The 25596-nt window shown below is 40.3% G+C and overlaps 3 protein-coding genes across 5 annotated transcripts in view; 2 read left to right on the top strand and 1 right to left on the bottom strand.

Annotated features, from left to right (window-relative positions):
- Positions 1-104: 104 nt before the first annotated feature.
- Positions 105-9691, top strand: LOC134873722 (myogenesis-regulating glycosidase-like). Of its 2 annotated transcripts, none has more exons than XM_063897526.1 (6): positions 105-160; positions 2516-2986; positions 3912-4443; positions 5073-5877; positions 6410-6528; positions 6960-9691. In XM_063897526.1, the coding sequence occupies exons 2-6, from the start codon at positions 2718-2720 to the stop codon at positions 7305-7307; spliced, it is 2073 nt and encodes a 690-aa protein (XP_063753596.1). In that variant the 5' UTR covers positions 105-160; positions 2516-2717; the 3' UTR covers positions 7308-9691. The 2 variants fall into 2 exon arrangements, with proteins under 2 accessions (XP_063753596.1, XP_063753597.1); XM_063897527.1 differs by having other exon boundaries at positions 136-160; positions 2516-2562.
- On the bottom strand, positions 9680-15513 carry LOC134873323 (uncharacterized). The gene is made up of 6 exons (XM_063896826.1): positions 15203-15513; positions 14454-14561; positions 13830-13975; positions 10561-10675; positions 10090-10188; positions 9680-9968 (listed from the first exon to the last, which is right to left on the bottom strand). The coding sequence occupies exons 1-6, from the start codon at positions 15249-15251 to the stop codon at positions 9820-9822; spliced, it is 666 nt and encodes a 221-aa protein (XP_063752896.1). The 5' UTR covers positions 15252-15513; the 3' UTR covers positions 9680-9819.
- A 1573-nt stretch (positions 15514-17086) lies between these two features.
- msh3 (mutS homolog 3 (E. coli)) overlaps positions 17087-25596 on the top strand; it is a 40401-nt gene continuing 31891 nt past the window's right edge. For both annotated transcript variants that reach the window (XM_063896264.1, XM_063896263.1), the window contains exons 1-3: positions 17087-17322; positions 17409-17526; positions 17851-18110. In XM_063896264.1, coding sequence (XP_063752334.1) covers positions 17188-17322; positions 17409-17526; positions 17851-18110 — 513 coding nt within the window. In that variant the 5' untranslated portion in view covers positions 17087-17187. The remainder of the gene's footprint in view (positions 17323-17408; positions 17527-17850; positions 18111-25596) is intronic.

Genomic DNA, 25596 nt, shown 5'->3' with positions numbered 1-25596 from the left:
ACTACATTTCCCAGAAGCCCATTGGAGGATTGACAGATTAATTGACGAATCGTTTGGGCTTGGGGCGGGACCGTGAAACTTTAAACCGCTCTGCAGCTGCGCACTGTGGTACTGCGCTCTCAGCTGTGTGCACATTGACCCCAGAGAGTCAGATGCGGAGGTAAGATAACTATGTTTTATCACAACAAGGGTATAAACCACACTTTTAAATGTGTTATCTAACAGTGGTGTGTGTTATTGGCATGGCTAACTAAACTATTAGCGGTAAACATGACTGTTTCCAATCCAAACACATTTCTTGCTACTGGTACAACCGGTTACAGTGTCACTGTATGCAGCGTCCACTGCGATATTGGTGTCGACAAGTGCTTGCGGGTTATCGATCAGGCACTGGCACATTAGTAACGCTTGATACGTTAGTTATACTGAATCACATCGAAACTATTGTAGTACATTACAAATCATCTGGAGGCGCTGGATGTGACCATCATTTTAGCAAAGTCAGATGAAGTGCATGCAGTGTAAAATACTTGATAGCTTTAACTAAAGTGAACCAACAACAATTAGCAGTCAGTAGTCACTATGGGCAAAATTGTTCCTGTGTTTATGAGCTCGCTGCTCGGTAAGAAAGCATGCATAACCCACAGAGACCAACCAATAATACTGGACTGACCAGAATCGATGCTTTCTGCTGTATATCAAAACACTGCATTGCATTAATTTGCTCCCCATAAGTAGCAAAACTGAATCTCTGGTCAGTGAGCAAGCCATTATGGTGAACTAGGATATCCAAAAAATAATAGTTATTGTTCATGCTAAATAAAACCTTGTATGTGCAGTGATAATTGTAAAAAAAATATTGTTTTATGTCTGTTGATCCTGACCATGCAGTTAGCTCTAATATTTAGGACTTGAAAATGAAACACTTTCCCAAGACAATGTATCATAGACATGCTTGGGAGATCAAGGGAATTGATATTAAAACTCAATGAACCAGGTTACAAATTAAGGTTGAAAGAGGCAGTGCAGTTTTTTTCTGTAATTGTACACACAGAGAAGGTAAATGATGTAATTAGAACATGGGGTTTGTGTAAACTTTCTTAAAGAGGAACACAGGTTATGCAACAGAGGTTCTTGCTGGGTATGCATTTAAAACATGTCCTTGTCACCCTGCATTGCAACACTCACCTCACCAGAATAAAAAAACAAGGAGGTTTAGCTGAAGCATAATGATACCTGTTGCAACATTAAATATGGTTCTGTTGTAGATGATTGTTCTATGCTCCGTAAACTATAGGCCTGCTGCAGTGCCCTTATTGGAGGTTTGCTAGTTTTAAATACTATTTACTCAATCCCAAGGTGTTTTTACTTGATGCTGACATTAGGTTTCTGATCATAGCCTGTTTTTATGGTGTCACTGGTTCTGTTTCTATCAGTGCCCATGTGGCTTCAAAGCATATCTACCTACCGTTTACCAGATTTAAGCTTCTGTGCTCCCTCTGTCGCTCTCTGCTGGAGACACTGCTGTCGACACCTAACAGCAAGTGCACACCGTACAGAAATATTTTTAAAATATACCAGCGCGGTGGTGGTACAAATATACTGTAGTATCATTGATTGCTTATAAGATAACTGTCTCATGCAGAATTATTGTACACTATATTGTTTTAGGGTGTATGAGAGAGCATGCAATTTGGAAATTGAAGAGAAAGAAGAAGAAGACATACTTTTATTAATCCCTTACAGGGAAATTGCTTTCTCTACTCTGTTGTGTTGACACATATTAAACACACAGAGGATATACATGCACACACAACCACATGCAGAGGAGAGGTGGCAGAGCAGAGAGGCAGCCAGGTACCCGGCGCCAAGGGAGCAGATAGAGGTTAGGTGCCTTGCTCAAGGGCACCTCGGCAGTGGCCTAGGAGGAGAACTGGCACCTCTCCAGCTACCAGCTCACTCCATATTTTTTTTGGTCCGATCGGGACGTGAACCGGCGACCCTTCGGTCCCAAGACCAAGTCCCCACTGCCGCCCCTTAAGCTATTTATAACTTAATTTATGGAGTCTGTGGTAAAATTAGAAGTGGATTGTCTAACACTCTGTGATGTGGGTTACAAGGGACCAACACTGGATTTGTATGTAAGACACTGATTAAATGTAATTAGTATATGTGAAACTATTATGCTTGACACGTACAACGTTTATTTATGTTTTCTCTCATCCGTACTGGATAGCTAGGCGGATCAGTGTATGATATTAGGGTTTAAACTACAAATAATTTGATTATTGATTAATTTGCCCATTATTCTCTAAATTAATCTATTAACAGCTTGGCCTATACATTGTTTGCAATAGTTGTTCATTATTTATCTGTCGATTGACTTCATGATGAAGTCGTGTGTTCAATTTTTTTTAAAATTATATCTGCACTGATTATTTGTATTGACTTGATATAAATTGAGCAATACTTAAACTAAATGTAAATCCCTGTCTGCCTTGTTTTCATCTTGCAGGATTGGACAAATCATTCATAAATGGAGGCTTTGCTCAAGATCGAAAGGTAGACATCAGGCTTTGCTTTACCTCTACTTCTGTCAGTGTGAGGGATTTTCCATTTTCAGCGACACTGACAGCGAGGTCACTACAGCTGTCCACCCCAGCCACTCTCCCTCCAAACCTGCTCTCCTGCACACTTCACTGTTATAAATCTTCAGTATGTACCATATTGTGCCTGTGGCTCCTGGGGAGCAACAGACAGTCGGTGGTTCTCCCATGAAGAAAAAACTGGCTCATGAAGGTCGGCCCCTGGTGTTAGCAGGCATGTTGGGCTGTGTCTTGGTGCTGGCTGCTGTGGTGGCCTGGTGCTACTACTCTGCATCCCTCCGTAAAGCCCAGCTGCTGAAGGCCGAACTGCTGGACCTCAACAAGGATGGTTTTATAATTCATAACATGACGGGGGCTGTGGTCTTCAGTATGACCTTTAGGTATGTGTACTGTGGGGACTATTTTAATTATTGATATATCTTTTTATTATTTATTATACATTTCTCAGTTTCTTACCAAACACATTCAATTCAGAATAAAATAAAACAAATCAATGGAAACCATACTCCAACACAACACATTATATTATTATTTCTTATAAGGAAAACTATCATAGTGTAAAGAACATCATACTCAAATAATCTAATTAAAAAGAGAGTATTATTTATGCAAGAGGGAAGGAAAATATAATATTTCACTTCTTTAAGATGGTGCATATCTTTTGCAGATAATCTTTTCATGTTAAATAAAATATTCATCCAAAAATGTAGTGTCTTTGAGACTCAATACAGTATCACAATACATAATATCGCAGTACGATACTGTAATTGAAATCTTTTAGACCTACTGCGTTGTAGTTGCAGATTACATTTCTGCGGGATAGAATATGTGCGTGATAACAATTATCCTGCTGATGTCATGACCATTTCAGAGCAATGAAAATAAAATGATAATAGGAAGATTAATGAACAGTTTTCTGTTGAATCAGCCAGTACACCTTAGTTCACAATATTCTTTTAATATATATTTTTCCTTTTGGCATGGAACAGTTGTTTCTCTTTGTGGGCTTAGTAGTACTAAGAAGCTGCCTGTCTGCAATGTGTGGATGGTTAATTGAGAGCCACACGAGGCAGACACATGATTAAAGGTCCTTTATCAGCAGAGCTCACATTCCCAGAAATTGCCATGGTACAATCCCTGCACTTTCTGTGAAAACAGTAATGAAATGTAGCAAACAATATCTTTTCGTTTCAAAGTATTCTTATAGGCTTAACATTATTTTGAAGTTACAATAGTTGCTCAGTCGGTGCTGTGCTTCACAAGTTTATTTATATTTTATTTCCCTGTGTTGTTGCTGCCTTCCAGGTCTGGCACTCTGGATCTGGACTCCTGCTCCAAAGAGGGGAATATCCTGAGCTGCACTCAGTCAGATTCTGGCAAGCTCAACTTCTTTATTCAGACTGTTAGACCAAAGGACACTGTGATGTGTTACCGCGTTCGCTGGGAGGAGCTGCAAAGTAAGCGCTCAGTGGAGCACGCCATGGCCTATAATGACTCTCATTGGTACGGAGGGGCGGAGACAGCAACACAGTACTGGCCTATCAGGATACAGGGAGAAAAGGAACCTGAGCCTTTCATCACCAGTGATGTCTACTCCAATCGAAATGCTTTTGGGGGTATCCTGGAACGCTATTGGCTTTCTTCAAATGCGACCGCCATCAAGATTAATGATTCTGTGCCTTTTCATTTGGGCTGGTCAGAGAAGGACAGGACTCTCAGGTTCCAGGCCCGGTACCAGGACTCTCCTTTCAAACCAGCAGAGGGACAGCAGGCCTTACCCGAACTCAGCTACAGAGTGTGTGTGGGTTTGGATGTGACCTCTATTCACAAATACATGGTAAGTAATGACATACTGTGGAATTTGTAAGAGTGCTTTTGAGAACGTTTGGGGAAGGGGGGAATTGTTTATATTTGGTTATGCACTTAAAGATCGGGCCAAACAGATTAAACTAAGAGCAAAATTGGAGTGAAGATGATGGGAAATACCAAAGCACAATGCCTTCTTAACTGTTATATACCAGAAACATTTATTGTTAACCACTCTGACAGTTGTTGAAAAATTCATTTATCTACCAAAATCTAGTTTCTACATTGTTGGTATTTGCTTCTCTCTTTTTTAGATTACAATAAAGTGAATATATTTAGGTTTTGAGTTGATGATAGGACGAAAACAAGATGCTTTAAGGTCTAACCTAGGATTCTGATAGCTGTGATCTTCATCGCCTACATTTTTTTGACATTTTATGATAAGTCTATTAATTAAAACATGTATTCGTTTATAAAGACCAATAGCTAGTTGCTAAAGTAACAAGGACTTGAATTGAGATTAGTTTTGGTTATTGTTTGATAATTCGCTGCTGACATCTTTGCCATGTAGTATTTAAAGTCACATTTTGAATTTATGGGAAATATGCTGTGAATATTCCTGTAGTAAGTGTCTGCTCTGTATGCATTTGTTGTGCTCAGGTACGTCGATATTTCCCAAAGCCTATCAAGGTCCCGTCCCCTGAAGTGTTTAAACAGCCATTATGGTCCACATGGGCTCTCCACAAGACTGCTGTGACTCAGGAGAAACTGCTGCGTTACGCCTCCGACATCACCGAGCATGACTTCAAATGCTCCCACCTAGAGCTAGACGATCGTTACACTTCAGATTATGGAGAGTTTGATTTTGACCCGCAGAAGTTCCCCAACGCTAGCGGTATGTTTGACAAACTCAGAGAGGATGGGTTTCGAGTGTCACTCTGGACTCATCCTTTTATCAACTATGACTCCATCAACTTTGGTGTTGCTGTGGAGAAAGGATTGTTTGTGCGGGAGCCCAGCGGAGAGCTGCCTGCTCTGGTTCGCTGGTGGAATGGCATCGGAGGTATCTTGGACTTTACAAACCCAGAGGCAAGAGAGTGGTATTCGTCACATCTGCATATGATCAAAACTCGCTATGGAGTCACTTCTTTCAAGTTTGATGCAGGAGAGTCAAGCTACCTCCCACGTCAGTTTAGCACCATGGTCCCACTGTCTGATCCCTCCACCTTCACCCGCCGCTACACAGAGATGGTCATCCCATTCAGTGAGCGTGCAGAGCTGAGGGTCGGCTACCAGAGTCAGGACATCTCCTGCTTCTTCAGGATCATTGACAGAGACTCTGTGTGGGGTTACGAGCTCGGCCTCAAGTCCATCATCCCGACTGTTCTGACTATTAGCATTCTGGGCTACCAGTTTGTCTTACCTGATATGATAGGAGGGAACGCATACCCAAACCGCACCACAGGTATGGTACTGCATAACATATTCCTTCAGAGAGTTAAAGGCTGCTTCTGAGCTGTCTAAAACTACCAACCACTTTACCTTTACCATGACCTTGATAAAAAAATTAATGAGGTCAAGACATTTTTTTGAAATAATCATTCAGGGAAAAGACATCTGTCTTTTTAAGAGAATCAAAGTACACTAATGCTACGATGGGAGGATGTTATTGGGTTGCATCTCTTTAAATATTATTACTAAAAAGAGTGTGATAGTTTTTTTTTCTTTTCTTATATTTAAATTGGTCTAGTGGAACCTTTGCTAAAAGAGATTAGGAAGTAAGCACTTTCCTTAGTATTTAAACAATTCCAACAGCTTCCTTCATGGCCGCCACTAAAATACTTCCGAGTCATTTCATCAAGTTAGAAACATTACAAAGAAATAAAACACTATTCCAACATAACTTTAGAGTCCAGAGTAGGCTTTTTAAAAGACACATAAAGATCTTTGATACGGTTTTAGTGTACTGTCTGACACTGTCTGATTTGTCTTTTTAGGTAGTTCAGATGGCAAAAACGTTCTTCCAGACAGAGAGCTGTACATCCGTTGGTTGGAGCTGTCTGCTTTCATGCCTGCCATGCAGTTCTCTATACCACCGTGGGCCTATGACAATAAGGTAACCCAATTTAAAACACTCTAGGGATAATTTGTATTTGTAAATATATGTTTTCAAAGAATGTGAAAGCATGCACACATCTTTCTTGACAAGTTGTTGAGTCCAAAAACTGAACGAAGATTTCTGCTTGCCTTTTCAACAATGTACTGTAGATTACTGTCATTTATTCTTTTCTTACATTTATAAAAAACTAAATGGCTCTGCACTTCAAAAGCATGACAACCATTTGATGGTAGATGATTAGTAAATGTAGATAAATGTTAAAAATATCAATTCATTATTACTTGCTTTTAAGTTCTGGCTTCATTGTGCCCTCTGTCCTTGTCTTTTAAATGTTTTGATGTCAGAAATCAAGAAGAAAATGTCTTAATAAACCAGCCACCATGCATTTCTATGATGCTAACACTGTATCTCTGTGTATTGACCTGCAGGTTGTAGAGATAGCGCAGAAGTTCACAGCGCTTCACGAGACTCTGGTGGCCCCAAGGGTCCTCGAGCTGGCAGGCGAGGTTCTTGATACAGGAGACCCAATCATAAGGCCCCTCTGGTGGATCGCCATCAACGACGAGGCAGCCTACAAGATTGACTCCCAGTTCTTGATCGGGGATGACCTGATGGTGGCTCCGGTGTTGGAGCCAGGAAAGCAGGAGAGGGACATCTACCTGCCTGCAGGACGATGGAGAAGCTACAAGGGAGAACATTTTGATAAGTGCCCCATGTACCTCACTGACTACCCCGTGGACCTGGACGATATAGCGTTCTTTACATGGGTTCACTGAAGACATTAAAGACGCATACACTTGCACACACATACTGTATGCACATGTACATTCTTTTAAGCACACATGCCAAGACGTAGCAGCAGATGTTTGTTGTTCAAAGGGAAATGACCACTAGGGGTTCCGCTGCATTTTTTGGTAAAGATGAACTAGATGTCTACCCTGCGGTACTTTTGCGTGTCCATATTAACCGCCCACTGAAAGAATAACAATGAAATTTGTGTTCATTCCTAATTATCTTGCTCCGTCATTAAGCTGATCCTCATGTGCCTTCCACAGCCAATAGTAAAACCGATTTCAGATTGTATCGTCACCTTGTCTTCCACCGCAGCTAGTATGGTTTAATAACAACTGTGCCAGAAGTAATCTCACTTGTGTTTATATTATGGCCTGATTGGGGTTGGTTCACTGAACCGGCAATAAATATGCAGTCAGAGGGCATACCTAGCCGTGTCACTATTGCAACGGCTCTCGTGAGAAACACACACCTATGTTTAAGCTAACCTGCATTAATTTGCATTGAATTGAAACTAACATGTGACTCAGAGTCATTTGTTAATTACATTCTATTTATATTTATTAACTTCTTTCTTTCTGTTTGTAGGATAGTATTTGAGTGTATTTACAGGAAAGTCACATGTTTGATGGTACTTTGATGGTCACGATCAACACACTGCAAATATTTTTATGTCAAAACTTCTGTGACCTGTTGTGCCATTATGTCATTCCAGTGCCAACATATCTGCTCTTTTCATCTTGACAAGTTAAATGTACAGCTCAGGGTAGGTTTTAAAGAAATACATGTATAATGTTTGAATTAATTTAGTTAATCCGCAGCAAGAAATACATTAGGAAACTGATGCTACTAGTTTGCCTTCGAACAACATGTATTGTTCTCAAAGATGCCATATTGCTACGTGCCGTCCATGTCTGCCTCGTGACATTATTTGCCTTATCAGCTAAAGTAATCTATGCCGACACTCACCTCTGCTCACAGCGATTTAAGGCTTGATGATTTGTACCTATACGTTGTAAGTATGTGAGGATCTCCCATCTCAATACATGCTTGTCCGCTCGTACACAGTGATTTCTGGGACGATAATATATAGTATAGCACACCACTGGCTTAATAATCTAAATGCCTTGCTTGAAAATAATAAAGCTGTATAAGCTAGAGCCAGTATTGTTTTTGCAAAATATTAAAGTCACTATACATTGCAAATTTATGGGATCAGAGTATCTTTCACATTATTCAGATATGTTTTGTCAGTTGAAAAATGTTTGTAAATTGGGATTCTTTTTGTTGCGTTCTTGCATTCTTCACACTACCACCAGATGGTGCCAGAGTCATACTTGTTCAAAGATTACATGCGTTGGCTTTGACAACATTTCTAGAAGAAAAATGCATCATTGGGAATAATGTTACGAATATGTTTTTTTTTGGAAGAAATAAAAATACTAGGTTAACTTCTGTAAGAGTGAGACATTTAAAGGGATTTCGTCATGACACTGAATAAACTAACTGGAGAATATTTTTGCCATATGAAGTTTTTGATTAAATCCATGTGGGTATTTCCTCTGTGACACAACACAGTTTAACATGGTAAAGGGAAGTGTTTCTAATTGAATGATTGCCAATTTTAACAGCATTTTTATTGCAGAGAATAGTTCCTGCATTATAACGTTAGTCTGCCAAAGAACCGACATGTTTTTTGCACGTATGTTTGTTCTAGTCTGGAAAGCATGAACTTCATATGTTCAGCTACCCTAAACAACACTTGAACATTACCAAAACTATTTCAAAGAACAACATGCTCAATTTTACATGTTTTACAATAATGCATTTTGTTTAAATTCCTGCAAACAAACGTAACAAACTTGTATCAGATTATACTAACTAAGAACATTTCCCTTAACCACCTTTTGTATTATCTGTAGATTGTCTTCACTTTCCTCACCTTTGAATTGTTATTTTAAGCATGCCATACATGCCGCATTGCCTGTTGTCCTCTTCCTCTTAATGTTGTTTTTTGGAAAAGATAAAAGTATTAGATTTCACTGCATGTAAAAACATGTCATTGGTGTCTAGATTAATACCTATAGAGAATACAGTTCGGCAATGTTTTCTGCCTCTTTATTTATGCTTGTGTTGACCTGTTGATTAAAAGTAACTCCATTTTTTAAAAAACAGTCCATACATGTTGGTATGCTGATCTGCTCCTTAATCCAGAGCAATTTACGTATAATTTATTAATTCCCTCAATATTGTTAATGTCTAATGTCCTGTGTTGTCACTCATGTTCCTTATTACGGCTACATGACAACGTTGCTGTAAAAAGTGATGTTAAATGCAGAACAAATGAATTAAACAGTTAAATAATCAATCATTTTGTGTTTTATTGAGCAATTGTCGAGATCCATTCATTTACAGCTTTTACACGTCCAGAAATGTATCTATTCTTGTAGGATTACAAAAAAAGGAAGACAAACATTGTTAAGCTGCTCCGGAGCCTCAGAGAAAGACTGTGATGATGGCCGAGGAGAGCAGCAGAAGTACCGGACTGCAGCCGATGGGCAAGGCGCTGTTACACAGGTCCTCGGCACAGCACTCGATGGGGCTAACACATGCAGCGCTGGCCAAGCAACTCTTCATTTTATTACCTGCAAGGTGCGATATACACAAACTAAGTTTAAACAAGCCACCAAGCATTTGGAAGATAAACATAGCACTGATATATTATCTATCCGAAGTGCTTAATAATACCTGAGGTGTAAAACTCACCAAGCAACTCGGCGCTGGAACAACGGTCAAGTCCGGGAGGACAAGTTGTCGTTAAGCAGGCATGACTTCCAAAACAACTGTAGCATTTCAACCCATAGGCTGTACAGAAATGGAAAAAGCGCCACAAACTGTTTAGGTTTCACATATAATACTCTGTGAAATGTGAAATGTAATAGGCTACTCTTTTTTGCACCATCCTCCAAAAAACATAATGAAAAAGTATTTTTCTTCTAAGACTGTTGCTTTGTTGCAGTTTCTGAAAATATAACTATTGAATCAAATTAATGATGCGCAACACATTTAAAAAAACAACCTAAATCCAAAAAATATATATAACTTCAATTTCATTATAAACAACGGTGCCATATCAAACTACTGCGACATATTTCCAGTTCACCACCATAATAACTAAAAGAAAAATACTTTGACTTTCTTGGTTCAACCTGAAGCCAATACATAAGCAGTTTTTACCTGCAGACAACGTCATCAAGAGGATCAGAGCTCCATAAAACTGCATCTTGAACAGAAAGGAAATCCGACCTTTAATTAACCGTGTGGGAGAAAAACTCGAGGGGAAACGACCACCCCGTCAATGCTCTTCCTTTTTATAGTCCCGTCCTCCAAACAGGAAAACTGCTTTTCCTCACAAAGACTCCTCCCAAGGTGACATTATCCCAAAAGACACAGGTGTGCACTAACCCGGTTTCTGTTTGTCTCTGTTTTTTTCATTGGTTTCATTTAGGGGATCATTAACAAAAGTTAACCATGCCCATATAAGAGTGCTTTATGTGGCACACTCTTTTTTTATTATCATATTTTTTTATTCATACAAAGGACAAAATACAATTAACAATCACAACAAATACAACACAACATACAACAAATACAGAAATAATACACTGCCCGGACAAAAAAAAGATATATATACACATACACTGCCCGGCCAAAAAAAAGGCCACAAGCCTGTGGGGGGCAGTGCTATGATCTGGGGTTGCTGCAGTTGCTCTGGTCTAGGTTCAGCAACGTTATTTGCCCAAAGAATGAGGTCAGCTGACTACCTGAATCAGGTTATTCCATCAATGGATTTTTTTCTTCCCTGATGGCACGGGCATGTTCCAAGATGACAATGCCAGGATGCATCAGGCTCATATTGTGAAAGCGTGGTTCAGGGAGCATGAGACATCATTTTCACACATGGATTGGCCACCACAGAGTCCAGACCTGAACCCAATTGAGAATCTTTGGGATGTGCTGGAGAAGACTGTCCGAATCTCCCGTCATCAAGATCTTGGCGAAAAATGTATGCAACTCTAGACAGAAATAAATGTTGTGACATTGCAGAAACTTGTGGAAACGATGCCAAAGCGAATGTGTGCCATAATCAAAGCTAGACGTGGTCCAACGAATATTACAGTGTGACCTTTTTTTGGCCGGGCAGTGTATTAACAATAAGATGGCTACATCCGCTCCATCAATTTTTCATTTGTCGACACCCATACACCAATATTGGACTCCTTAACTCCAATCACGTGTGCAGTGGACAGCTTCATGTACACTTCATCAAGAAAGGTTAGTAACCAGCAGGTCACTGAGAGCTTGTCGAGTTGTTTCAAACTCATAGCAACCCATTTCTTAGCCACTGTAAGGCCAGCATAGAGAGGTCTTTTCTGGTACCCAGTAGCCAGCAGCTGGGATAAGTCATTCAAAATAAAAGTAGTCACAGATACAGGTACAGTCAAAGAAAATATCTCTGACAACTTAGAGGAGACCCTGTTCCAAAAGCGGGCATCAGGTGGGCATTCCCAGAACATATGGAGTAATGTACCATGGAGCACAGGGTACACCGAGCATCTGCCAGAAGACCCATGATATGCAGCCGACTGGGTGTCAGGTAAGTTATATGTGCATAGTTCAGATGGATTTGTTGGTGGTCGGGATTGCGAGACGCCTGAAGCATGTTAGCCCAGAATGAATCCCAATTAAAATGAGGTCTCAATTCTGGGACATCCTTAGTGGCTTTATCAGAAGTACTTTATTTCAGAAATCAGATGACAGGTGCCCAAGCTTCCTTTGTGGTCTACGAACACGTCATGTAGACAATGGAGTTATAGACAGGCAAACAAATGATCAGATTATAGTGATGCAAATTGGAGCACTCATTTTTATAAATTGTTCTTGCTTTGCAATTCAACATGGGGTGATTAGCCAGTGTTTATCTTGACCCCACCTTTGTGGTCCCTACTAAAATACAATTGTGTAATTGTTGTATATATTTTTGTTTCTTGGGTGTAACATTAAGCTGTCTTTGGCTCTTTTTGCTGTAACGAATGAAAACTTCCCCTCTGTGGGGCGAATAAAGGGATTCTGATCAGTTGCGGCTGGTGGAGTTTTCTCCAGGGGGGGCTATAACTCTAAAATGTATATATATTAAAAAAAAAAGCATGCATACATGTACTAAGGTATCAAACGAGTGTATTTACATAAATGAAAACAACAAAAACAACATTATAGCTAGATAGATAGAAGTGCAAAGAGAAACAAGTGTGATGTATAATGCAGTTAAGAGTGATTATGTAAAGATAAGGGCAGTATAAAGAGGTGGGAATAATTGGCATAGTATAAACAGATGTAGTATGAACAAATATACAGATGTGCTATATTACTATACAGATGGCCAATATACATATATAATAAATATCTATCTATCTCTATATCTATCTCTCTATCTATCTCTAGATATATCTCTATCTCTATATATTTAAATAATATATATCATATATAACATGGACAATACACATACTTTTTGACAGAAGGCTGTGACGTCAGCCCCGCCGCCAAATCCAGCTGCATTCAGCTCGGGGCGCAGGAGAGGTGCGCCCCAACATCGTCCTATCTCTTGTATTGAAGAGGAGCTACTGCGCATGTACAACTTTGAACGAGAGTCTATGGGCAAAGATTCCTGAGCCCCAGGGCGGAAATACGTCACCAATCAGACAATGTCAACGAACGAAACAACTTTGCTCATCATTAACTATGAAATATTTATCTTGCACATCTAAAACAATATATACATATATTTCGTAATATTTTTATTGTATTATTTCATTTTTATTTAATTTTTTTTATGTCTTTTTCAAGGAAATGTGGTGAGAGGTGAGTGGTGGGGCGGCGCCCTAGCGCCCTCTATTGGCCATTCGCCACTGATTCTGATACTGATTACAGCTTCATTTCCCAACGCATCTAGCCTTATTATCTAGTGTGCATCCGTCTTAGCTTCCCTAGTTTCAAGGTTCAAGTTACAATACAAGCTCTTTATTGTCATAATAACAACAATTACAGAAAAACAGTCCCTCTAATCATGCTCATTCAAATTGTATAAAACATAACATAACACGACACACATATATTGTGAAAGGTGATCTATTTGTCTCACACACTATATTTTAGGAGACAATGCTAAAAAAAAAAAATACATTATCAAGGGACGATTTGATTTGATTATTAGAAAAATAAACATACCAAGAAACCATCTACAAGACATCTTAAAAACATATCAGTACAGCAGTTATGAAACCAACCGTCTTCATATATGACAAATTTAACAACCGGCAGAGGGACAACATAATTAGTTTGATTTTGATGAGAGGTTTGGAAGAGCAGGTAAGTATTGTAATTGCTTATTCTTCTTCAGTTGGATCAGGATAATTGAAGCATAGAAAAAACAAAGTCCCAGAACCTCAGAAAAAGATGAAGGCCAAGGAGACTAGCAGGAGGATGACACAGGGAACAGTGGGTAGGGCACTGTTACACAAGTTCCCTTCACAGCAAGCCATGGCACCGCCACATGCTATGCTGCTTTGGCATCCCTTGGTTACCATGCTATAACCTGCAAAAAAAAAATAAAAAAAATATATATATGAAACTTTCGAAAAACCAGTTCACATACAGTAACAAGACTATTGTATGATGCTTGTTTTTTGTGAGAGGAATATTAGAGTTGCAATTGAAATGATTCAACCCCCGTTGCACATTAGGTTTATTGGCAACATATACAATTTCTCAGCTGTTTGCAATAAACAAATGACACATCAACTGTTTAAGTAATTCAATGAAACTAATATTACAGGGGTTTTTTTTCCAAATTCAATACAAAATGCTACTTTTAATGACTAATGCAGAATCAAAATGATTCAACCCCTTCATGAAAAGCATCTTCAGTACTTAGTAGAACACCCTTTTGCTGTTATGACCTGTTGCAAATGTGATGCATAGCCAGACACCAGCTGGCTAACGTTCAAAGGGGATTGAATAATTTTGATTGCAACATTAACTTTAGAAACGTACAAGGTCAATAAAAAACTAACCGTCTATTCTGAGAGAGAAACACCGGTTGAAGATAACTGGACAAGATTTGGTGTCAATGCAGGATTTAGGGTCGGTGGCGGTGCATGTGTAGCATCTTAATCCACAGACTGTACATAGACACAGAACACATCAGGAACATCAGAAACACATGCCAAAGATGCAGGGTTGGGGAAGCTACCAATTCAACAAGTTGAACTACAGAAATGCTACCCTAGGGAGAAATGTAGTTGGGTTAATTAAGGTATTTTAATGTATATTTGGTATGAAATTATAACAACATATAGTACAAAAAGTCACATGCCAGCAGAAAGTGACACCAGTGGGCAATGGGCCCACATGTTCACAGGTCATACATGTCCCAAAAAGATAAAATTCCCTGCTTATCATGGGAAAGTTTAATGACTATCTGATTTGGTTTTGTGTGAAAAGGTGGCTCCCTGGTTTTTGCATTGCCCGGGGGAAAGAAAAAGGACGCAGGGATGGTCAAACGAGATTTAAATAAAGTACAATAAAAGATCCCTTTCTTCTAATTGCATCATAGTGATTTTTTGTTTCAATTAAATATACAAAATATGTGAAAAAGTTATTATTTTTAACAGTGGGATCAATCTTCTCACAGTGATTATGCATGTTGCCCAAAATATCAAACTTACTTTTTAACACTTATAATACACACAAACACATTACTTTTCTTCATCTCACAATGTTCAGTCAGTGCACATAAGTCTAAATCAAAAGCTATTATTACCTGCAGACAGAGTTATAAACAGGATCAGAACTCCATAAAGCTTCATCATGAACGGAGAGAAAAACAGATTTGCCAAGTGAAAGAGGGACTGCAGAGTGCCCTTCCTCTTTCAGCCACTCTTTACGAACTTGATCATTTGCATTTCCTCACAAAGCCTCCTCCTAAGTGACCGGAATAATGTCACCCCTAAATTGACCCCATTATTCCTTAGACAGCCACGAGAACCTAATGCTTTTAGAAAGATGTTTAGATCATCATTGGTTGCAGAAAAAATATATATTTTGAGAGTAAAAAATGTACCTAAGATTTAATTTCTTAGTTCTTCCCTTTTTTGTTGTCTCGACAAACATTGAGAAACACTTTCACTTCCCTTTGGAAGTTAAAAATATACACTTACACAGTCATAATGAAAGCTTCAAGCTTTGCAAAAGAAATAATCAGAAAAAGAGTGGACTGTGGAAAACTTGTGACAAAATGACCTTACTTGCTGTCCCATGGGTCAACCTCTGACCAGTCTTCTTTAGTTTGATAAGATTACAGTGTGAAAATCGACCGTTATTATTTTGTTAAAAACTCATTGTCCTGGTCAGAAAATGTTGACCCCCCTAACCCCACAAATAATAGACTAATAATGAAAATATGGATGCTTTAACATTTATTATTATCTGAAACATTTTGGCATGTTAATAAAAAGGCTATGCTATTCTCAAAAGAATGACATGTTTTAGGTTATGTGTTTGTACCCAAAGGTAGATTGTCTACAATTTCTCACTTAAACTATAAATGTACTTGCTTTTTTGCAATAAATGTTTTAATATTAACATCAAAGTTAGAAGGCATGGTGCTGTGTTCCAATGAACCTGGGTATGTAGTCTTCAGGTTCACCACAATTTTGTAATATATTCAACAATCCAAAAAATATAATGATCCAGGTAGAGTTAAATGCTAGTGTTGCTGATAATTAAATACAATGCAGTATCCTGAGGGCTTGGAAGAGCAAACTGAATAATTATTTCAGTGCTTTTTCTTAATTCAACTCCACCTGATTTGTAGCCAATTTTTTTATCTTCATTTCTTTGATTCTCTTTCTATATGAAATTCAGTGATTTAACATCATGGTTATTACTACTTAGAAATATGTTTGATTATAGTAGAAAACTAATGTAGATTGCAGGCTCTACCACTAATCTGAACCTCTTCCTACATTCTTACCTGCTGATGAAATTGGCTATTATCAGACATCATCAATTCATCAAATCTGGGGGATCCTTCAAAATGTCTAAAACCTAATGTGGCCTTTTATTTATATAATTTTGGTCAGAGGTGGGAAGTAACTAAGCACATTTACTCAAGTACTCTATTGAAGTACAATATTGACGTACTTCTACTCCACTAAATTTCTGAGGTAAATTGTGTACTTTTACTCCACTTAATTTATTTAGTATTTTTAGTTACAGATGATTTGAAATATAATCATCACTTCAATAATAGTTTAGTTACACCTGGAGTAAATTCACAAGCTACCCTGCAGTATATAAAGGGATTAAAACTAGCTGCTCCTTTACCTGCTTTGATAAACACATTAATGCACCAATAATTAAAATAAACAAATATAATATATATTATTATGAAATGGACCAATCTACATGATGAGTAACATTTTGAAAGCAGGACATATACTTGTAACAGAGTATTCCTAGACTCTAGTTCTTCTACTTTTACTACATGATGAGTACTTCTCCCCCCTCTGCTTATGGTAGGATTGCCTTTTGATTAATATTTGGAAAAACATACCCGGAAGCGTTTTCTCCGTTGTGATTGGCCTGACGCTAACTGCGTCATTAACGCGCCTAGGTGACCTCAGCACATGCGCCGCTCTGTTTTGAAAACCCGGACAGCCAAAGCCTCTCACTGACTTCTACAGCAATACATGTGCAAACAGTTATATACTTATTGATGCATCTAAGATAAGAGAAAGGTAAAGCATGCCAAAGTCTCTGAAGAAGTCGTGCACCGCTCAAACCTCCATCAGCAGATACTTCGGAGGTCTGAGCAGCAGGACTGTGTCTCAGTGTGGGATTAACAAGAATCCTGCCGAGCAGCAGCCTTCAAGGGGCAAGGTGAGGTTTGCTTTATTGGACACATGCTTGGGTCAGATAAACGTAACTTAAATCGAAAGAGTGATCTAAAATCGTTTGTCCTGCAGAAGAAACGGTCCCCTGATGATAGTTTTGGATTGCCAACAAAACGAACCAAGCTTCCTGTACATGACCTGCAGGTGGAGGATTTAAACTCTGAGCCTCCCTCCTTTCAGAGCAATAAAAGTGAGTGTGTGCACCACAAACAAAAAATCTACACATATACCTTACACATGTCACCCTCAGCCAAACCCATATCAAGCAGTTAAAATCTCCTGTTTATGGAATTTTGAATTGACATGAGATGGACCTGTTCATCATATTTAAACATAAAAAGTAAAGAGTTTTGACTAATATGCGATCATTTGTATGACAAACTTGATTAAACGCAGCAAATCCTGTGCATCCAGGTAATAATGTAAGAATAAGAAAACAAATACCTTTGTGATGTTCTTTTATGGATTGATATTCTTTATAGTCACACTTCATCTATATTGCTTGACATTCTAGAGACAACGGTAATATCAAGCCCAGAAGCAGCAGGCCTCTGCTCCTCCACCTTGGAGAAGCTGAAAGGCTTCACCTGCTCGACTGAGGCCACTGATGGTGCTAGCAGTAAAATCTGTGAAGGAGGAAGCAGTATCCGGCCTACTCAGGACATTACTGAACAACACCGCAATACAAATAAGCCTCATCAGCCAGGAGAGGAGCATGAGGAGGAAGAGGATGTTGAAGAAACAGGGGGTTCGAGGCTTGCTGCTTCAAAACAGGTACCCAATATATACAAATCTGACATTTTGTGACCTACACATACGATTATTACAAATGACTGGTACTTTTATTTTCAAACAAGTGAATGTTTGTTTTATATCAGCATTTACAAATAATTAGCAATATTTTATCTTTGATAAGCCATATCTTGGCTCTTTCTTCATCGGATAATCATAATTTCTCTCTGTTAAACAGTTGTTTTCCGACAAGGAAGGAGATGGTTAGGCGTATGTTTCCTTCAGATGAAAAACAAACAAAAATGTTCATATGACTTTTAGTGTAATAGGAGCTTAACCATTTACACTTACCATGAAAATATATAATTTGCTGCGTGACGTATTGGATGGATATGACAGTTCTGGAGCTGACTTTGACCTCTGACCGTGAGTTTGGATGAACAATGTGTTCAGAATATATATTATAGAAATATATAAGAATTCGAGCTGTGAAGATTTTTTTCATTATAGTCAGATTGATTTGAAAACACAAGCTTATTTTGTTGTACGTCGAGCACCTTTCCTTTCATTATTCTTCATTATTTAAGGAGTGTAAAGTATTGCAATTAAAAAACAATGGAACTTAAGTGATAAATCAGCCTACCCAATAAATTGGCTGATATGAACCGAATGCAGTTAAATCAGTTTAATGTGTTCGCTGTAAAGTTCTATGAGTATGTGCGGAGCCCTCTAACGGGCTTCACTATTGGTTTACCCTCTCGAGGCTCTGCCTCGGCTCCTGAGAAAGATTGACTGTATACTTTCCGCCCAATCGGGGGGTTGCTCGTCTCCCTTGACACTTAGCGACAACAACTGGGATCAGGGCTATTTTGGGCTTGTAGTTAGAGGGCTCCGCACATACTCATAGAACTGGAGTTACATCCAGGTAACTACTATTTCTATTTCGTACGTGCTCCGCACTCTAACGGGCTTCGCTATTGGTTAAAACTTGAGGCGAAGGCCGTAAGGATGAGATGTACTCCAAGCTGAGCTCGAAACAACCCTGATCCCAACCAGGAATAAGAAAATAATTCCACAGCAATGCACCGGTCGAGCACCGCCTGCCTGGGGGTCTCGCACCGGAATTGCAACCACGTCAGAAGCTCTGACGAACACCAAAAAATGCACCTCAGTCTGCTCCAGACGAGGTCCCCCCAGACGGTGCCCCAAGCACCGAATGAGACACAGAATCAGCAGTCATATCCCTGAGGTAGGACTGCACAAAGGTCGAAGTGGAAGACCAAGACGCAGCTAGGCAGATGTCCTCCACTGAAACACCCCTCAGAAGCGCCATTGAGGAAGAAATGCTCAACATGCGGAAAGGTGTCCGCGCGATGTAGCCATTCAGTACGCGCAGGTCCAATATTGGTCTTGTGTCCCCCGACTTCTTGGGCACCAGGAAGTATAGGGAGAAAAACCCCGACTGCTCTTCCGTGTGGGGAACTCTCGATATCGCTCCCTTTTTGAAGGAACGCCGGTATTTCCAACTCCAAAGCCGCTCTCTCGGCGGGGATGGAGTGAGAGGTCTGAATTACGCTGCTGAAAGGCAGGGGCTGGCGGCAGAACTGCAGGGCATAGCCCCTCCGTAACGTCCTGTTTAACCAAGCGGGGATTTGGCGCTCAGCGGGGAGGTCCAATCCCGCCGCGCATAATCAAAGTTGGGCGCCATCTTGGGGGTGACCACACGAGGGCGCGGCCTACCCCGCGTCTGGGCACGGCGGCCTACCGTGAAGTCCTTGGCTTGAGCCGAGGACGGCGGTTGAGGAGGCAGAGGGGTCCCCATCCCCTCGGTGGCCGAGGCAAAGAGGGCCGGCAGGTCGTCGAGGTGTTAGCGGTGGTCCGCCGGCGGCTCGTCATCCCTGAAAAGGGAGGCCGGGTTTTTCCTCCTCATAGACGCGCCGGTCGTCGTCCTCAGCGGAGTCTGCCCACGACTTTGGCTGCGCCACCGACGCTAGCGGTGGCATGGGTCGTCTCGCCATAGCCTAGCCTCCACTCGCGCTCCTCCCGGGGGAGCGCAAGACAGGAGGCGCAGGACCCGGCCTCATCCCGATGTCGTGCTCCCAGGCAGAACAAGCACACTCAATGGGGGTCCAGACCTTGTGAGTATCCATGGGGAAAAAATAGCGAAAAAACTGCGACACCGGATGGTGAAACAACAATCGCAGGAAAGAAGTCCAGTTCTCAAGTTGCTGAGTAAAAAAGGGGAGACGAGCAACGCAGTTACTGGGGTTTTATAGGGGAGGATGCTACCCCCTGATTGGGCGGAGAGTACAGTCAATCTTTCTCAGGAGCCGAGGCAAAGCCCGTTAGAGGGCGGAGCACATACGAATAGAAGTGTGCTTCATCCAGTCACGGACGACAGGCTCAATGCGAAGTGTGCTTCATCCTGGCACGGACAACAGGCTCAACGCGAAGTGTGCTGCATATGCGGATGACGGGCTTCAATGGACAGTGTGCGGCTGATCCTGTGCGGACGACAGGCGTCAACGGACAGTTCGCTGCGTATCCTGTGCGGACGACGTGTGTCATCGGACCGTTTGCTGTTGTCCTGCTAGAACATGGGCTTTCCTGTGCAGAAGAACATCTTTTCCTGCAGCGAATTCAGGTTACTACGTGGCTCCTCAGGTTGAACTGTACTTTGACATTTATACCTTGAATAATTGATGGACAGCCCCAAAATAAGGTAAAGGTAATCAAGACTGATTAGAATAAAGTAAGGAAAATATATTAAAGTCCCTGAAAAGTAACTGTTATTGTTATACAAGGGTCATTGCAGTTAAGAGTTGTATATTCATGTTCTGTTCATGAAGTCAGAGAACAATCAGGTATCGGCTAAGAGTTAAAGTTATAACAAAACTTCCAAGTTGCCATTCATATGCCTGTAACTTACTTTGTTTGCACTTTATGATAATTCCTGGCAAGTCAAAATGTCTAATTAAGATCCTTTGTGTCAAAATGGTGATGATCAGTTTGATTTAATGTTGATACATCAAGAGCAGCAAGGCTCAGACTTTGAAGATGAGAGAAGAAGTGTTGCGTCTAAAAAATCAGAGACAAAAGTAAGGAAATCATCTCGAGAGAGAGAGACGGTTAACACCGAAAATGCAAGAACTTAAAGAGCAAGAATTAACTCAAAAGGAAAAGCAGTTCAAAACAGTGTATGAGAAATGGAAGAATGAGGTAAAAGACATTTGTACGACACTTAAAGGAGAATGCGACATGTATAATATGATGGACAAAGTTGAGGGGCTTAAGGGTCTACAGGTTCTTAACGACTGCGTAGAGAACCAGAAGATGCCAACCAAACTTCCTGATTGTTTCACATCAAGGTGGAACCGTTATGTCACAAAACAGCTGGGTATAGGCAAAGATTCTCCAAGCTTCGCTGAGTTTGCCAACTTCATCTCAAAAGAGGCCCGCATAGCATGCAACCCAGTGTCATCACTATATGCTCTGAAACCCTCAGCAGTAATACTTGTAAGAGAAACAAGACAGCCTAAAGCAAACGCATTTGTCACCTTTGTGGGGGCTTCAGACACACCTTGCATTGTTGCTAAAACCAACGTGGAAGAAACCAAATCAAACATGCAGAGGAAATAGAGGAAGAGAGCATGCCAACACAAAACTCAAACACAACGGAGTGTTTGTGCTGTGGAGAAAATTATTCCATATTCAAATGCCAAAAGTTAGTAGATTTGACTGTGGAGGAAAGAGGAAATGCATGCGAGAAAACAATAACCTGTGTTTTGCATGCCTGAGAAAGGGACATGTCACCAGAGACTGCAAAAACAGAGCCATGTGTGGCATATGGAAGAAGAGTCATCTGACACCTTTGCATGATGAGCGTTCCTCAGCGGTCAAACCCTACACACAAAGCGGGTTTGAAAGTAATATATCCTCGCTATCATGTTGTGTGAATGGAGGTGAAGGTGGGAGCACATCAATGATTGTGCCAGTGTGGATTTCCTCATCAAACAACCCTAATTCTGAAACTCTGGTGTATGCTCTATTGGACACCCGAAGCAGTCACACCTTTGTAGAACAGGAGGTTTGTGAGAAGCTGCAGCCAGGGATGGAACCGGTAAAACTAAAATGATCAACTATGATGGGAAAAGACTCAATTGTGAATAGTCAGAGAGTTTGTGGACTCAAAGTCAGAGGGTTAAACTCAAATACATCCATTGACCTGCCTCCATCTTATACAAGGGATTTCATTCCATTTGAACATGCAAACATTCCAACCTGCCAGACAGCCAATTAAATGGAAACACCTTGCAGACATAGCTCAACATTTGCCTCCACTAATAGATTGTGGTGCTGGATTGCTGATTGGCTATGACTGCTCCAGAGCACTGAACCCAAGGAAAATCATCACTGGTGGCAATTATGAGCCCGATGCTGTTAAGACTGACCTTGGATAGAGCATCGTAGGAAGTGCATCACAGTGTGTGAATTCTCAAGATGTGACTGGACTTTGTCACCAGGTATCTCTCAGGGAGGTGCAACCGGTAACGCCATCAGCCATTATCAAGGTACTTGAGTATGACTTTGCGGACAGCAGGCCAGGGGACAACAGCATGTTTCAGGATGATATTCGCTTCCCGCAGATCTTAAAGGAAGGAATCCAGCAAAAACATGCTGGATCAACTAGAGGTGCCTCTTCCATTCGAAGCACGTCCTTTACTCCCAGATAACAAAAGGTTAAAGCACCTTAAAAGGAAACTGGAAAGAGATCGTGAGGAGAGAAGTAGAAACGGAACCAGAACGCACTGCAGAGGTAAAAAATGTGGACCTCAACTACGATGACCTTCCAGCACAGAGTGCTAGGAATAAGATGGAACATTGAAAGTGACAGCTTCTCCTTCAAGGTGTCACTCGATGAGAAATCAGCAACTCGATGTGGGATACTCCCAGTTGTGGCCTCTCTGAATGACCCATTAGGGGTTCTAGCTCCATTCATCTTAGAAGGAAAGACAGATATGCACGAGATGTGTCAGAAAGGAATCGGGTGATGATGGACTCTGCGGAAGGCTGCAATACCGATTGGGGTGCAGCAGTTGGGGTAAAAGGGTCAATGCCTCAACAAGCCATCCATTGTTGAAAGATCCATTCAGAAGTTAGTTGTTCTATTGGAGAGCAGTGGAAGCAAACAATTGCTAGAAATGTATATACAGCAGGTAAAATAAGTATTGAACACGTCACCATTTTTCTCAGTAAATATATTTCTAAATGTGCTGTTGACATGAAATCAGATGTCAGTAACAACCCATGCAATCCACACATGCAAAGAAATCAAACCATAGATGTCCATAAATTAAATTATGTGTATTAAAATGGATTGACACAGGGGAAAAGTATTGAACACGCTTACTGAAATTTATTTAATACTTCGCACAAAAGCCTTTGTTGGTAATGACAGCTTCAAGACGCCTCCTGTATGGAGAAACTAGTCGCACGCATTGCTCAGGTGGGATTTTGGCCCATTCTTCCACACAAACAGTCTTTAAGTCGTGAAGGTCCAGTGGGCCTCTTCTATGAACTCTGATCTTTAGTTCTTTCCATAGATTTTCTATTGGATTCAAGTCAGCTGATTGGCTGGGCCATTCTAGCAGCTTTATTTTCTTTCTCTGAAACCAATTGAGAGTTTCCTTGGCTCTGTGTTTGGGATCATTGTCTTGCTGAAATGTCCACCCTCGTTTCATCTTCATCATCCTGGTAGATGGCATCAGATTTTCATCAAGAATGTCTCTGTACATTTTTCCATTCATCCTTCCTTCAATTATATGAAGTTTGCCAGTGCCGTATGCTGAAAAACAGCCCCACACCCTGATGTTCCCACCTCCAAACTTCCCTGTTGGTATGGTGTTTCTGGGGTGATGTGCAGTGCCAAACATGGTGTGTATTATGGCATCCAAAGAGTTCAATTTTGGACTCATCTGACCAGACTATATTCTCTAAGTATTTCACAGGCTTGTCTAAATGTTGTTCAGCAAACTTTAAACAAGCTTCAACATGCCTTTTCTTCAGCAATGGAGTCTTGCGTGGTGAGCGTGCATACAGGCCATGGCGTTTGAGTGCATTACTTATTGTTTTCTTTGAAACAATTGTACCTGCTAATTCCAGGTCTTTCTGAAGGTCTCCACAAGTGGTCCTTGGCTCTTGGAAACTCTTCTGATAATTGTTTTCAATTCTCTGTCCGAAATCTTGCGAGGAGCACCTGGTCGTGGCTGGTGACATGATGTTCTTTCCACTTTCAGATTATATTACCAACAGTGCTCACTGGAACATTCAGAACTTTAGAAATCCATCCATCCTACATCCATCAGTAGGTTTTGCAACAATAAGGTTGCAAAGTTCTGGAGAGAGCTCTTTGCTTTTACCCATCATGAGATCTTTCTTGTGTGACACCTTGGTAATGAGACCTTTGTATAGGCCATCAGTTGGGACTGAACCAGCTGATATTAATTTGCACTGACAAGGGGCAGGATTGCTTTCTAATTACTGATAGATTTCAGCTGGTGTCTTGGCTTTCCATGCCTTTTTGCTCCTCCCTTTCTTCATGTGTTCAATATTTTTTCCCTGTGTCATTCCATTTTAATATTCATAACTTAATGTATGGACATCTATTGTTAGATTTCTTTACATGTGTGGATTGCATGGGTTGTTACCGACATCTGATGAAAATGTCATGTCAATAGCACCTTTAGAAATATATTTACTGAGAAAAATTTTACAATACTTATTTTACCCGCTGTATGTTTCCTCATTAGGCTTATGGGCTAATTAAGTTGTTGTAGCCTCAGTTATGTAAATGAAAATTGATTGTTCAAATATCAAAATTCTATTGTGAACTTGCACTGATAAATATATTTGTTCAGTTTATTTATATTTACATACAAGTCAATTTAAGGGAAAGAGAAACAAGAGAAAGGAGTTGAAAATTACCACTGATTTCTTTGATGAAGATCATAATGTATATGTATTCTCATCTGCATTTGTGTTTGAAGGTAATTTTGGTGGGAGTGTAGCTGACGCTCAAAAATGTCTTTATTTATTGGTTTGTATTTTTTGAAGAGTGCATAATGTACGCTTGAGCCTTTGTTTTATTTTGTTAAATGATAACATTATCTTGCCTGAAGTCACATGATTTCAAGCTCCGGATGAGACGTGTTGATTTCAGAGTAAAAACGACTCTCGAAGTGTAAGCCATAGTCAAAATGTGCGTTTTTCTACTGCTGGTTAACAGGCGAATACGTTTTCACGGTGTGTCATAACATTTTGAAGAAACAATAAATGTAATTGTGAACATCAGTTTGATTCGTAACGTGATTTGAACCACAGTAGTTACAATACCAGCATTGCTTTTGCAGCTGGTAACAACAAGTTCTGGTACAGTAATGGCAACTAATGTACTTGAGGTAAATTAGGATCAGTGTGGCCACATTTCTGTCAATTAACACATTTTAGGGATCTTTATTATAATGGTTTG

The sequence above is a fragment of the Eleginops maclovinus genome, chromosome 12 (assembly GCF_036324505.1).
Source record: "Eleginops maclovinus isolate JMC-PN-2008 ecotype Puerto Natales chromosome 12, JC_Emac_rtc_rv5, whole genome shotgun sequence".
Classification (NCBI taxonomy): domain Eukaryota; kingdom Metazoa; phylum Chordata; class Actinopteri; order Perciformes; family Eleginopidae; genus Eleginops; species Eleginops maclovinus.
Note: the sequence above shows the minus strand (reverse complement) of the source record. Positions and strands in the feature narration are given on the sequence as shown.

Excerpts from the sequence above, each read along its gene's own strand:
- LOC134873722 (XM_063897526.1), top strand. The coding sequence starts at position 2,718 with ATGTACCATATTGTGCCTGTGGCTCCTGGGGAGCAACAGACAGTCGGT. Across the intron at positions 5,878-6,409 it reads ATACCCAAACCGCACCACAG|GTAGTTCAGATGGCAAAAAC; the intron begins GTATGGTACTGC and ends TTGTCTTTTTAG. Across the intron at positions 6,529-6,959 it reads CGTGGGCCTATGACAATAAG|GTTGTAGAGATAGCGCAGAA; the intron begins GTAACCCAATTT and ends ATTGACCTGCAG.
- LOC134873323 (XM_063896826.1), bottom strand. The coding sequence starts at position 15,251 with ATGATGAAGCTTTATGGAGTTCTGATCCTGTTTATAACTCTGTCTGCA. Across the intron at positions 13,976-14,453 it reads TTTCTCTCTCAGAATAGACG|GTTATAGCATGGTAACCAAG; the intron begins GTTAGTTTTTTA and ends TTTTTTTTGCAG. Across the intron at positions 10,676-13,829 it reads CCTTGGCCTTCATCTTTTTC|GGTGGTCGTTTCCCCTCGAG; the intron begins TGAGGTTCTGGG and ends GAGCATTGACGG.